The sequence below is a fragment of the Gopherus flavomarginatus genome, chromosome 8 (assembly GCF_025201925.1).
Source record: "Gopherus flavomarginatus isolate rGopFla2 chromosome 8, rGopFla2.mat.asm, whole genome shotgun sequence".
Classification (NCBI taxonomy): domain Eukaryota; kingdom Metazoa; phylum Chordata; order Testudines; family Testudinidae; genus Gopherus; species Gopherus flavomarginatus.
The window spans coordinates 95327532-95341774 of record NC_066624.1 but is presented as its reverse complement, the minus strand read 5'-3'; the positions used below and the strand labels follow the sequence as shown (position 1 = coordinate 95341774).

General features: G+C 43.7%; 1 protein-coding gene across 1 annotated transcript in view; it reads left to right on the top strand.

Annotated features, from left to right (window-relative positions):
• LOC127057242 (probable maltase-glucoamylase 2) overlaps positions 1 to 6237 on the top strand; it is a 49321-nt gene extending 43084 nt beyond the window's left edge. The window contains exons 10-11 of the mRNA XM_050966112.1: positions 1067 to 1240; positions 5717 to 6237. Of these exons, the coding sequence (XP_050822069.1) occupies positions 1067 to 1240; positions 5717 to 5794 (252 nt within the window). The 3' untranslated portion in view covers positions 5795 to 6237. The remainder of the gene's footprint in view (positions 1 to 1066; positions 1241 to 5716) is intronic.
• Positions 6238 to 14243: the final 8006 nt, after the last annotated feature.

Here is a 14243-nt window from a genome sequence, read left to right as displayed (position 1 = left end):
ATTTGCTAAGGTTTCCAAGATTGCTTCAGTTAGTTTCTTAAGTACCCTGCAGTGAATTTTGCCGGGCTGTGGTGACTTGAATACATCAATTATCTTGTGATCTGTTCTGGGAAGTTTGGATTATAACCTTCAGAAAGAGCAGCTCAGTCTTGGGAGGAACTGTCCTGTTAGGAAACAAATATTTTATGTTCCTTTTGTTCAAACACAATGACGCCAAGGTGTGATAGGATAAATGCTCCCTAGCCCTCCCTCAGACTTCTGCTTTAGTTGCCTTATGAGACTCGGAGTGATCCCAATGAGGAACTTGCACAATATCTCCTGGTCTTGAAATTCAACCACTTAAGAATACAGCTATCAAAGTCAGTTAAAGGACAAGGAGAATTGCCGAGGATAATACCATGCCTGTCTCCTGTCTTAAACTTCCTTGGGGTCATGAAAACAACAGAAATATGGTGAATGTGAAGTTTTTGCAAACTGCAGCAGAAACAATACTTTTGTAATATGCCTGGAACAATGAAATAAAAAGGCTGCATCTCCTGTAAGGTATTTTTATCACCTAAATACAAAAAAATGTTTTACATGTGATGATCACACTTCATAAAACCAATGAATAAAGGAAGACTTGATGGCAACCTTCCACTTTATTAAAGCAACTAGTGAAAAATTATCCAGATGGTAAGGGAAGAAGAGTAAGAAGAGGATGGAATGGAGATGACTCTCATGGCTGAGATGCTCAATTCCTTTTTTAATTCTGCCATTAGCCAAGAAAATAAGTAGAAATAAGCATTAGGAATTAATTATGGGATTGTGAACATATCTGTCAACTCCTGTTTCTGCAGCTTAAATAAGGGTTTGTGCTACAGAGAACTTGAGGGCCAAATCAGAAATGAAATTAGTAGATCCTATTCTATTGGCAGTGAAATTGCAGAAGGTGTGAATTTTGCCCATGGTCCCTGGATGCTTGAATTAAATTGCTGTACATTACTCTATTTGGAAGATGATATGTGTTACTGTTTTGATATTACTACATTTGATTATTCTCCTCTATTTTTGTCAATTTTTTCAGAGTACCGTTATTATGAGTGTGGTGCATAACAACTTCCTAACTAACACAAATCCATTGAAATTTGGCTATATGAACATCTGGGGAATAGGAAACCAACAGATTACAGGTGTTACTGTCACTTATGATGGACAGACACATACGATTACTAACTTCACCAGTAACCAAGGAAATCAGGTAGGTGAAAAAATTAAAGGTTTTGGTTACAATATATTCTCAAGTACTGTTATAATAAACCCGTTCTTTTTAGTCTATGCATTTCTGCATATTCTCAATTTATGCATCTTAATGTATATTCCAATAATGTAAAGTGATGGATATAAACCCAAGACATAAAGATACTAATTTTAGATTGAAACTGCATTGTTAAACCTCTCTGTTATGCCTAGGCAATGCAAATAAGCTCTTCCAGGCAGGAACTGTCGGTTTTCATTGTGCACACTCCTAAGCATAGCGTCAAGGCTTACATAATGAATTACATCTCAAAAACACTACATTAAAAGAAAGTTAACAGAAATGCCAGAATTAAGGCTGATACCACAACCTTAATTCGACCCTATTTTTATTTGCATTATGATACAGCCTTTAATTACAGAATCACATACTGGTTTTCTTCAGGACCCCTGCCTCATTCACTGAATGGTTAGTTATTCAGTGTTTCTCTTTAATCCTCCATATTGAGTGTGTGCCCTCAGGCCTATTTAATGCACACCATCCAAACTCTGAACTGAATGCAAAATTGTTTATTTCCTCATGGCATTTCTGTGGTGCTGTCACCATGGTATTTGAGGGCCCAGCATCACACACAAATTTGGTGGCAGAGAGGGATAGACTCCAATTCCTCAGGATGGGAGTTGCAGTTGTGAGAGCCCAGCACTTCTCCAAATCTGGCCCCAGGTATCTCACACGGGATATCCCAAAAATGGAGGAATACACATTTAGTGGCTCGCTGAAAATGTTTGTTTAGGTGGTGACCAGCATCACACAGAAATTCGGCACGTGAGAAAGGGATGGAATCCGTTTTCCAGGATGACATGCAGCTACCTTAACCATGGAACCATCCTTTCCCTTCTTGCAGTCTCCTGCCTAAATGCTTTCAAACTTCTGCAATTCTGCAACAAATGATGCGAGTCTACAGACCATAGCCTCACTCACTGTATAACCTTGATTAATTCCAATAGCACCGTGCGTTTTGTGCACTGAATGAGGCAGAGTCCTGTGGGGGAAAACAGTGTGATCAAATAGTCAAACTATATCATAATGCATGTGTACAAGTGGGCTGAATTAAGGCAGTCTTAATTCTGGCATTCCCTAACTTTTTGTGCTGAACTTTGCAACCTTAAGGTTTTGGGGTGATATTATATAAAGAAAAGGTTAATGTGGTTCTTTGGATATAATTTACGAATTTCAAGCAAGCAAACAAACAAACTGGAAAAACAGAAAATCCATTATGTGAAACCATATGGCCTATAATTTGGATCATCAGCAGGGCTTGGACCTTTTGATCAACAGATTATTTGAGCTCACGGAGTATTTGTAGCAGTAATAGGCTCTTGTCCTCTTTTGTCAACCAGTCACTAAGGAGGCGGTGATACATATGCTTTGCCAGTGGATTTCACAGCTATTTGCTGACAGCAAAGAAACGTAGCGACTCAAGAATCCTAGGTTCAATTCCAGGTTCTGTAGGGGAGTGTGTTTTAGTGGTTATAAAGTTGTCTGCCTCTGTGCCCATAGTGTCTCTACTTCTATTCACCCCAGCTCTGAACTCTATCTCCATCTCCTCCTATGGACTTCCCCATCCTGGTTCCTGATTCCCTGCATCCCCACCTACTGTTCCTGCCTCTCTTCTCAGTCTGTCTCACATCCTTTCTGCTCCTGCCACTCTGCTCTCATCTACTCCCCCTTCCAATTCCTATAGAGGCTCAGATATTAAAACACACATTCAGGGTTGTTAACTATCTCCTATTTGGATTTATTTGTGTTCAAGTGATATCCTTGATTTAAGGCTCTGATTCAGGAAAGCACTTTAATTTTTTTTTTAAGCACGTGTTTAATTTTTAACACATGCTTAAGTGTTTTCCTTAAGTAGGGACAAAATAAATCCAAGCTATTTGTTTTTCCTTTTAAAAATACTTTTCCTCATATTAGAGATCAATTAAAAGAAAGTAGAATTCCATTTCATTACCCTGAGGTTCATTTGTTTAGATCTAGTATTCACCAACCCATTTTCTATGCAGTGACTGCTAGGCAGAATGTTTTGTTCTTTATTTATACCAGGCTGCTCTTGCTTCCTCTACAAGTTTTCATTTGATTCCTTTAATCTAATACCTCTCTCAACTGAGCTAAGCTCTCTTTCAGCTCCTTCTTTTCTCATTTTCACTGACAGCCTTTGCTGCCTTCTGTTCATCCTGTGCTACTATCAGTCATGAGAAAATGCTTTTAAGGGTTCTACCCTTTCCATCTCTTGAACTACCTTTAGAAAACGAAATATTTTCATGCCACCTCTGTACACACTAATTTAAAATGGATCTAATCTTTCCTGCTCTCTACTTTCTTATAACTAGAGACATTTTCAAATGAAAATAGAGATATCCTCTCCCTTAGGGATAACCTATCTCTCTCACTCTCTTCCCATATAACATTTCAAGCAATAAATAAAGTTCTCATGACTTTGAGAACTTACCACAGCGCAGAGGCAGTTTCCAAGAGTTTTAATTAAAGCTAAGCATTTATTTAGGTTACAGTGTCCTATCTTCAACTTGAATAGAATCATTTCTTTTCTTGTATTTAATCTTTGATCATCTACCTACCTTTGAACTTGGATGACTATCCTTTCCTTGTCCCATTTCTGCTGTCACTCTTGCATAACTTTAACCTTATAAGACACAATAGAATTTTGCACAAGTAGGGCAACCTTTTTCAAACAGGGGTGTTTTTACTTGCTGTGTGGTTAAATATAGCCAGTGGTACAGGAGCCTGGAATAGAGTGGTGCACTAAATGTATAAATTTTCTAATTAAAATACCTTAAGGAGAAAGAGATACAACTTCTGAACCTAACTGATTTTCCAAACTGCTTATTACTTAAAAATGAAAAGTCAATTAGACTTCTATTGCATACCTAGTTTTCTGTCTATAACTGAATATTAAGCCATAACTAATATTGTTTGCAATGTTGTTGTAGCTGTGTTGGTTCCAGGATATTAGAGAGAGAAGGTGAGTCAGATAAGATCTTGGAACAACTGCTGTTGGTGAAAAACACAGGTTTTCAAGCAACAAAGAGCTCTTCTTCAGGTCAAGAGAAGAGCTCTGTATAACCTGAAAGCTTGTCTCTTTCACCAATAGAGGTTGCGCCAGTAAAAGATATTACCTCACTCACCTTATAACTAATGCTGACAGTTCAATGGGAAATCTGTTTAAATGATTAGTTATCCTGTGTAATTTTGAAGTATATAAACTTTAAAACAAAAAAATGCTTTTGAAAACGTAGCCTTTTTGGTTCATTAGGAAACTGTATCCTTTCCTAGGCTCTTCCATTATAAGTATTTTACACAACATACAGTCATGTCTTTTAGGCCAAGGTCCTGCAATGAACTCCAAATGGGCATAACTTCTATGTACCCCTGGGTGAAAACACATATCAATAGACCAAGGACTAGTTCCACAAAGGGGACTGAGACTCAATGTTGCAATGCCTGACATTTAGGCACCCTGCAGTCTAGTGGACGCTCTAGCCCCAAGTTAGGTATCCATGCTCCCTATACAATGCATGGGGCGAGTTAGGTGCTGAAGAACGGAATCTACAAAAGCCAGCAAATTGAATGTAGAGCCACTTAAGCTAGCCCGTAGGAAATGCTGAGGAGAAGGGTGAGCAATTAGGTTCCCCCTCCCCCACAAAAGGGAGGTAGGTATTTTAAGTTCAGGTTGGAGGGAAGTGCTGCCCTCTGCTTTGGATTCTCAGATTTGAACTCTCTCCTGGAATTAGCTACCATAGCCATTTTTCACCAAAAAGGAGGAGGAAGTAGTGGTGCCCCCCATACTTTTAGCCAGTGGTTGGGCACTTACCTCAGCTGAGAGAGACTCAGGTTTGATTCCCTCCTCTGCTTTATATAGAGAAAGGAATTGAATTTTGGATCTTCACCCCTCCCAAGTGAGTGCCCCAACCATTGGCCCATGGTTTTCTCCCAATCTCTCTCTGTATATAATAAAGAGTCACTGGATGGAGAAAATATGAGAATGAGACTTTAGAGATGAAGGGTGCAAATGAGTTAGGCAGGAAAATGCTTAGTTTAAGAATCCTGTTGGAACTTAGACATGAGCTGGGAGCCAGGCATCTAGAGTGAGGCATCATATACTGACTGACAGATTTTTAAATATCTACAACACTTTACTAATGAAATTGTAGGCACTGAGGGGAGTTTACCAGTGGAAATCTAGGTGCATGAGGACTTCAGACTTACGTGGTAGCTGAAGAGTTTTTTTTGAAGAACTAAAATTTAGATTTTGGTGCCTAAAGTGGCAGTTTGGTCACTTAAATCCCTTTGTGGATCTAGCCCCAAATCCCTAAGAATGACTGGGCTGCGCTCCCCTCCATTGTGATTTGTTATTATAGACTCATACCGATTTTCTTCCTTTGGCCTCTTCTCTACTTGCAGGTGCTACAAATTGATTTTACTGAGAAAATATTCAGCATTGAAAAATTTACACAACTTACATGGACAACAAGCAATTAACCATCTGTGGACAAGAGGCAGTTTTAAAGCATCTCCAGAGGCATATTTTCATCAGCTATTGTATATTGTTCAGCTATACTAATAGCAAAAAAAACAAAGAAATAAAAAAGTTCTGTTGTGCATACTACTGCACTAAGACATGTAATTTTGCCTGTGCCACTTAATTCTGACATGATTAGTAGGGATGTTTGCTTAGCTTGCACACATGGGTAGGAGCCCATTTTGAAACATACATGTCATATTAATGAAAACACATGTTAAGAATTCTCAGAGATCTTTTGCTGAGTAATAAAGAGAGCTTAATTTTTGCAGGTTATTGAGGTGGAGAAAAAAGCCAGTGAAATATAATAGTATAATTTATCTTACTGTGTGCAAAAGAACTGAAGTTATGAAGTTACTATGTATTGAAAATAAAAATGTATAAATAAATAAATTTTGATTTATTTTGGATGTAACTTAATTTTTAGTTGAATTGAGTTCAAATCATAATGTGCACTTTAACTATCCCAATCCATGGTGGCAGGGACCTAATCTGAATGCAGATCCTGAGCTCATGATGTATCCTGCAGATAGATGTATTTAGTGTGGACCCTTTCAGCCAGGCTTAGCTAAATTGACTCCATGTGGTCTGACACTTCTGTGTCCTACAAACAGATGCAGCATATATCCTTTCTATATAATGGTCTGAACCAATTTTGGATATCAGGTTCATCTTTAATATTACAAATATTCAGTTAAATATGATATTGCTGTTTCTGCTGCTGTTTCCACTTTAACTAGTGGAAACAATACTGTAGTTTTCAACTTGATGCAGTGAGTCAGCAGAGATCCTGGAATAATAGTTTAAAGTTACCAGCAAGGGGCTTAGCTGAATGTAGCAGAACTGTTTCATTCCTCACATAAAAAAGGAGAGGGAGGGTTTCAGAGCTTCACGGCTGTCTATGAGCAACATTTCATTTTGATGCTATACATCAGGCCTGCACAACTCGTAAAGCGGCGAGGGCCACATTATTCCAAAGAAAACAGCTGAGGGCCGACACCCTCCAGCCCCCCGGAAACTCCCCCCCCCCCAGACCTCCCGGTCCATGGAAACACCCCACCCCAGCACCGCCCAGCCCTGCAGAAACAAACCCTCCTTCCCCAGCGCCGCCCGACCAAAACAGCTGTGGGCCAAAAAGGAAGGTTGGGGGTGGGGAGGTGATACTTGATTTTAAATCAATCAGGGGCTCCCAGCTGAAGAGGTGGCTGGGAGCTGTCAGGGGCAAATTAAAGGGCCCGGGGCTCGGGTGGCTGGGGGAAACTGGAGCTTTGTGGGGCTGGGGCAGGGATTTAAAGGGCCCAGAGCTCCTGCTGCTGAGGAAAGCCTGAGCCTTTTAAATCCCAGCCCCAGCCCATCCACTGGAGCTGGGATTCAAAGGGCTCTGGGCTGCCTGCAGCTGCCAGGGAGCCCTTTAAATCTCAGCTGCGACTGGGAATCTCTGCAGGCAGCCCAGAGCCCTTTGATTCATGGCCTCAGCTGGGATTTAAAGGGCTCTGGGCTCCTCGCCACTACAGGCATATCAGAGCCCTTTGATTCCCAGCCGCGGCTGAAATTTAATGGGCTCAGAGCCTTTTAAATCCCGGCTGCGGCTGAGATTTAAAGAGCTCTGGGCTCCCGGCGGCTGCGGGCAGCTCAGAGCCTTTTGAATCCCTGCCGCGGCTGGGATTTAAAGGGCTCTGGGCTCCCTGCGGCTGCGGGCAACTCAGAGCCTTTTGAATCCTTGCCAGGGCTGGGATTTAAAGGACTCTGAGCTCCCCGCCACTGCGGGCAGCCTAAAGCCCTATGAATCCCGGCCGCAGCTGGGATTTAAAGGGCTCTGGGCTCCCCACTGCTGCGGACAGCTCAGAGCCTTTTGAATCCCCGTCGTGGGCCACACAGTGAGCCTTCGCGGGCCGCGTGTTGTGCAGGCCTGCTATACATGGATGGCATTTGGCTGAGCTCCTTTGCTTCTTTGTTTCTGCCAGCTCAGGGCAAAGCCAAGTGAAAGGCAGAGCTTACGGGCATGTTCAAAGCTGCACTCGAAATCCAAACTCAAAGAGCTCAGCGCATTTTGGCAACTGAGATGGGTGGCGCTTAGTTTGTGCAGATCTTAGAAGTGCACCTCCATCTTTTTCTCTTCTGTTCTCCCTCCCAATGAGGAGCCAAGAAGAAAGAGGGACCGAAAGTGTTTGTGGCAGTGGTGGAGGGGACTGGAAAGAGAGAAGAGCACCTTTTGTAAGATTTCATTAATGTGAGGCATAAATATTAATGAGCAACAGGCAATCATTGATTATTAAAGACATTTCACTAAATGATTATTATTAATAGTAGAGACAATGCACTAAAGAATTAGAGAGAAAGTGTCTTTTTAAAGGCTAAATTCATAAAAGGGACTTAATCATTGCAATGTCTAACTTTTAGGAGCCTTGCTTGGTAGTGAAATTCATAACCCTGAATCAGCTGTGCAAACTCCCTATATAATGCCTGGGAAGAGTTAGGTACCTACAAATGAGATTCACAAAGGCCAGCCTAAGCCTGACAGTAGGAAAGAGGGGTGTGAGCTAAGCCCCACACCTCAGGGAATTAGGTGCTTATTGCCTTGTGGGAACTACAGTCTCCTGGAATTAGTTGCTAAAGGCATCACTGCAGAGCAGCCAGGGTAGGGGGAGAAAGTAGCAGCACCTGCTTCCCTTACAACCTTTAGCACATGGTGTTAGAACACCAGTTGAATTCCTCACTCTGCCTGATCTGGAGCAGGGATTTGAAGGTGAGTGGCCTACCTTTCAGGTGAATCACTGACCTAACTCATGGTTTCTCTTTGTACAAGCCTGGTTCAGTGGCACCTGGACTAGCACCTAAGCTCCATAAAGATGCACTCTAAGATTTTGTCTTGGTCAGTAGGGTAATTAAGAGGGGAATAAAGTGCTCCCCTTTGTGAGGGTTTCCATGTGGCAGGTGTGTGGGCAAGTGGCACTGAGGTAAGCCATTGGCCCTGGTCATCTGAAAAAAGACCTATCAATCACATTCTTCCAGCCTAAGCTGCCACCCTTACACCCCGACCCAAACCCAAGTGAGTGTCCACGGCAGGTTCCTGGAGTGGTTGGGGGGAATGTTGGTTCCCTGCTAAACCAGGCTCAGCGTTGGACCTCAGAGAAGGCATTTCCTAAAAAGTGGAGCTCGGGTCCGGGATCCTAATGTTTGGTACAGTGAGGTGAGAATCCTGTCTTTCACATCCCTTTAATCATAATGCCAATGAAGGGGTGAGGTCCCAGCAATAGGATTGGACCAGTTGTGGAGGGGTGGCTTGTACTTTATGGCCTAATAGTTCTCCAATAAGTGAAGGTAATAAAGTTGTGCCCTCTTTAAACCACTATCCATGCATCTTGTCTTGGTGCCCAGCTTTCAGGGACAAAAGGAATATTTGAGCTAAATATCAAGAAAAACTTCTTAATAGTAATATCTGGTAGACCGAGGAAATGTCACCCAAGAAAAGCGGTAGTGCTCTGGCCCATGGGAAATTTAAACCTAACCCCAGTATAACACTAGTAAATACACAAGAAAGAAAAGGCTTCCATTGATAGATGAACATGCCCACCTAACTTGTATGATTCTTTGTTATTGCCTGCAAGTGAAAACACATTAAGGAGGCCGTTCTTTCATGCTATGCATCAGACATCTCAAAATAAAAAAAGAGACACAACCATAATAAGCCTGCATGGTGACTACTTAATTGATATTTCCACTCTGAGAGTTTCAAGTGCCTATTTGCCTTCTTGAATTTCTACTGGTACCACAAACTTCCCTGTGATAATGTAGGGGGGAGAAAAATGCCAATCACAGCCTTTTGAGAGTCATCACCCTTTATTTACAGATCCAAGATATGACCATCCCACTCACAAACAGCTGATTGAGTGTTGCTACACAAAGGCACCAGATATAAATACAGCTATTCACTTGCTGATGTTTTTAACAGATGATGCAATTGTTAGCATAATGGCAATATGATACAAATCTCTGATAATTTACTGCCTGAAGCTATATAACTTAGTGACTGATCAAACAGTGCTTATGCAGCACGGCTGCATAAGGGTCTTACTCTGGTGGACAAGTGGTATTCATAACCCAAGCCCCCTGTACAATGTGTAAGAAGAATTAAAAATGAAGGTGCTAGTAGTGCTTATAACGTTGACGTTAGAAATTGTAGCAAATTGATATGGGAAGCAAAGGGACACAAGGAGAAATCTGTGGCCAACAGAATAAAGATTAGTGGGGTCAAGGAGAGTAAGACTGAGGATGGGGTGGGTGGGGTCATGAAGGGTTCAGTGAGGGCATGTATTAAAGACGTGGGGGCCATGGAGCACAAGAGTGTGTGTGGGGTGGGGGGGATCAAGCAGATGTCACTGGTGATAATATGGATGCAGTCAGGGTCACGGAGTCAATTAAGAACTCTGATGAAATGGGGGGCATGCAAAGTTCAGTAGGCCTGAGTATCAAGGCAGAAGAGGTGTTCACATGTGGGCATGACGAGCAACAGTTGAGGCTCTATCATAACCTAGTCCCAGATTTGGACCTTAGCGTCCAAAATATGGGGGTTAGCATGAAAACCTCCAAGCTTAGTTACCAGCTTGGACCTGGTAAAGCTGCCACCACCCAAAAAAATAGAGTGTTTTGGGGCACTTTGGTCCCCCCAAACCTTCCCTGGGGACCCCAAGACCCAAATCCCTTGAGTCTCACAACAAAGGAAAATAAACCTTTTCCCTTCCCCCCTCCAGGTGTTCCTGGAGAGACACACAGAAGCAAGCTCCGTGAATCTAAACAGAGGGATTCCACCCTCCCCATTTCCAGCCTTGGAAAACAGAAGTACTGAGAGCTAATCTCTCTTTCCCCCTCACCAAGAGGGAATGCAAAGTCAGGCTAGTAAATCTAACACACACAGCTTTCCCCCTGACTTCTTCCTCCCACCAATTCCCTGGTGAGCACAGACTCAATTCCCTGGAGTTCCCCACTAAAGAAAACTCCAAGAGGTCTTATATAAAAAGAAAGAAAAAGACATAAAAATGGTCTCTCTGTATCAAGGTGACAAATACAGGGTCATTTGCTTAAAAGAAATATGAATAAACAGCCTTATTCAAAAAGAATACAATTCAAAACATTCCAGAAACTATACGCAGGTAAATACAAAAGAAAACAATAGAAACCTTACTGCCTTACTATATTTTTACTTACAACTTGGAAACAGAAGATTAGAAAGCAGGAAACAGAAATCCTCTCATAGCCGAGAGAGAGAGAGACAGACAGAAGACCCCATAACAAAAGACTCACACACAAACTTCCCTTCACCCAGACCTGAAAAAGTCTGGTTTCCTGATTGGTCCTCTGGTCAGGTGTTTCAGGTACTTCTTTCCAGGTGTAAGAGACATTAACCCTTAGCTATCTGTTTATGACGGGCTCACACAGGAGTCATTGATTATGTCTGGTGGCAGTCAGCATCACGTGGGGTTGGGGGTATCATTTAGGAACTGTCTGGAAAAAGTAGGGTCATGAAGAGGGAAATGAGACTATCATGTCAGTGAGGGGCACAAAGATCATGGAGTGCACGGTTGAGGGTCATGAAAGGGGTCAATGGGATTCCATAGCAGGGCAGAGCAGGTCAAACAAAGTTGTGGAGAGGGGTGGGTGGTCATTGATGGTAAGTGTTGAGGGAGTCAGGCACGGGGGGGGGGTCATGCGGGGGGGGGAGGGGAGGTGTCAATGGACCTGCATATCACAGCCATGTGATCATGCAGGGCAACACTTGTGACAGTGTTCACTGATGATCCATTTGGAGGCAGATAGTGTCAGGGTGCGTGTGTGGAGGGTCAATAACGGAGTATCTGGCAGAAGTGCGAAGATGCAGAGGTCAATGAGGCCACCTAGCAAGGTGGGGGGGGTCAAAGGTCAAGGAGAGCAACAGTTGTGTGGCTCACATAGGGAGATCTTGGAGCTCAAGGCTGGGGGCCGGGGGAGGTGGAACATTAATGATAGCCAGCAGCAAATATGGGATTGCACAAGGTCATGGATAGCATGGCTGGAAGTAGTGCGGTTCATGGCGGGGTGCGGGGGTGTCACTGATATGTTTGGAGGCAGGCATGGTCACAGATGGGTCATTTAGGGAATGGCTGCAGAAAGTGGGGTCATTCAGGCACCAAAGAGGCTATCAAGTCAAGGAAGGGCACATGGGCACAAAGCTGAATGTAGTGGGAGTGTCAATAAGGCTGAGTATTGTGGCAAAGTGGTTGCATGCGGGTCAGGCAGGAGTGGTCACGATGTTACTTTTGGGAGCAGTCAAGGGGTCAGTAGAAGACTGCCCTGTGGGGGGGGGCGGTTAGCAGGGGGTCACTGAGGCTGAGTATGAAGTCAGTGGAGTTGTGGTAAGCAACTGATTGGGTGTCATGGGGGGGGGGGAGTCAGTGAGGGCCAGGAAGTTGAGCGGGAGGGTCCCCAGGAAGCAACACTTGTGGTACTCAGGACATGGTCAGGCTCTGCTGAGATGGTTGTAGGTTGACGGGGTCAGCAAGGGCGTTTCTAGAGAAAGAACAGTTATGTGGGGAGATCAAAGCGACTGAGTATCAGGTCAGTGATGACACACACAATTATGGAGCACAAAGCTGAAGGTAGTGGGCACGGGGGCAGTCATGCATCAGTCAATGGGCCTCAGTATCAATGACGGTGGGGGCGGTGGGTATCAAATGAGGTCCTGGAGCACAACAACAGTGAGAGTGAGGATCACACTTGGGTCAGTGATGAAAAGTTTGGAGGCAGTCAGGGTCACAGGAGTCAGTTAGGGAATCACTGGAGGAAGCAGGGTCATGTAGGAGTCAAAGCAGCTGCCTAGGAAGACAGTGCGGTGGGGTCATGTAGCTCAAGGATGAAGCTGGGAGGGCTAGAGAGGACCAGTAGCAAGTAGTGGGGCGGGGGGGGGTCACACCTACCACGATTGGAGGTAGTAAGGGGTCATGCAGTGGGGGCCACTGATAAGTTTTGAGGCAATTGGAGGAATGTCTGGAGGTTGTTGAGTGATGCACGGGACAATGAGGCTATGTCTGCTGTCAGTGGGTTTACATGGGTCATGGAGAGCAATGCTGAATGTAGTGGGGGGGTCATGCAGGTGTCACTGGGTTTGAATAGCAAGGCAGTGCGGTCTCACGACTTCCCAGAAAGCAACATGTAGGGTAGTGAGGATCACACAGTGGTCACTGATAAATAATACATTTGGACGCAGACTGGTCAATAAGGGAGTGTCTGGAGGAAGAGCATTGAGGCTGAGTATAATGCCAGTGGTGGGTCACACAGGGTCTTACAGAGCCAGGCTGACGGGGTCACTGATAAGTTTGGAGACATTCAGGGTCACAGAGATGTCAATTAGGAAATTTCTGGGATCAGTAAGGGCCACAATCAAGGTACTGAGGCTCTCACAGGGTCACAAAGCAGAAGGCTGTCAATGGGGGTTATGGCAAGCAAGGCTGAAGATAGTAGGGATATGCATCAATGTCATTGAATTCTTTCAAATTAATCAGACGAGCTCTGCCATGTTCTTGGAAATCAAGCTAATTAATTCAGGGCAGCCCGGGGGGTGGGGGAAGTGGGGCAATTTGCCCCTGGCCCTGGGCCCCGCAGGGGCCCCCATGAGAATATAATATTCTATAATATTGCAACTTTTTTTTTAATTAATGAAAGGGGCCCCCAAAATTGCTTTGCCCCAGGCCCCCTGAATCCTCTGGGTAGCCCTGAATTAATTTCTTCTTTGACCAGGTACTGGTCTGGTGGATAGGGGAATGTGCTGGACAGACTATAGCTGGACTTTAGCAAGGCTTTTGACACAGTTCCCACATGACATTCTGCTAAGTAAGCTGGAGAAATGAAGGCTTGGCCGAACTACAATTAAATGGACACATAATTGGCTAAACAACTGCAAACACAGTAACTATTAATGGAAGGATGTCAGATTGGCGGGAGGTCTTGAGTGGAGTTCCACAGGCATCTGTTCTGGGGCCTGTGTTGTTTAACATCTTTATTAATGACCTGGACAAAGTGATCAAATTTGCAAATGACACAAAGCTAGGGTGAGTTGGCAACACTTTGGAGGATAGAGCTAAAATTCAAAGGGATCTTGATAAATTGGAGAACCTGGCTATCACCCACAAAATGAAATTCAACAAAGTAATGTGCTACACTTAGGGAAGAAAAACTAAATGCACAAATGGAGATAACTGGCTTGGTAGCAGCACTGCAGAGAAGGATCTGGGAGTTGTGCTTGATCGCTGCCTCAAAATGAGTCAACAATGTGATGCTGTTGCAAAAAAGGCAAATGCAATTTTAGGTTGCATTAACTGAAGCATGGCATACAAATCATGGGAGGTGATAGTACTGCTCTACTTGGTGCTGGTTAGG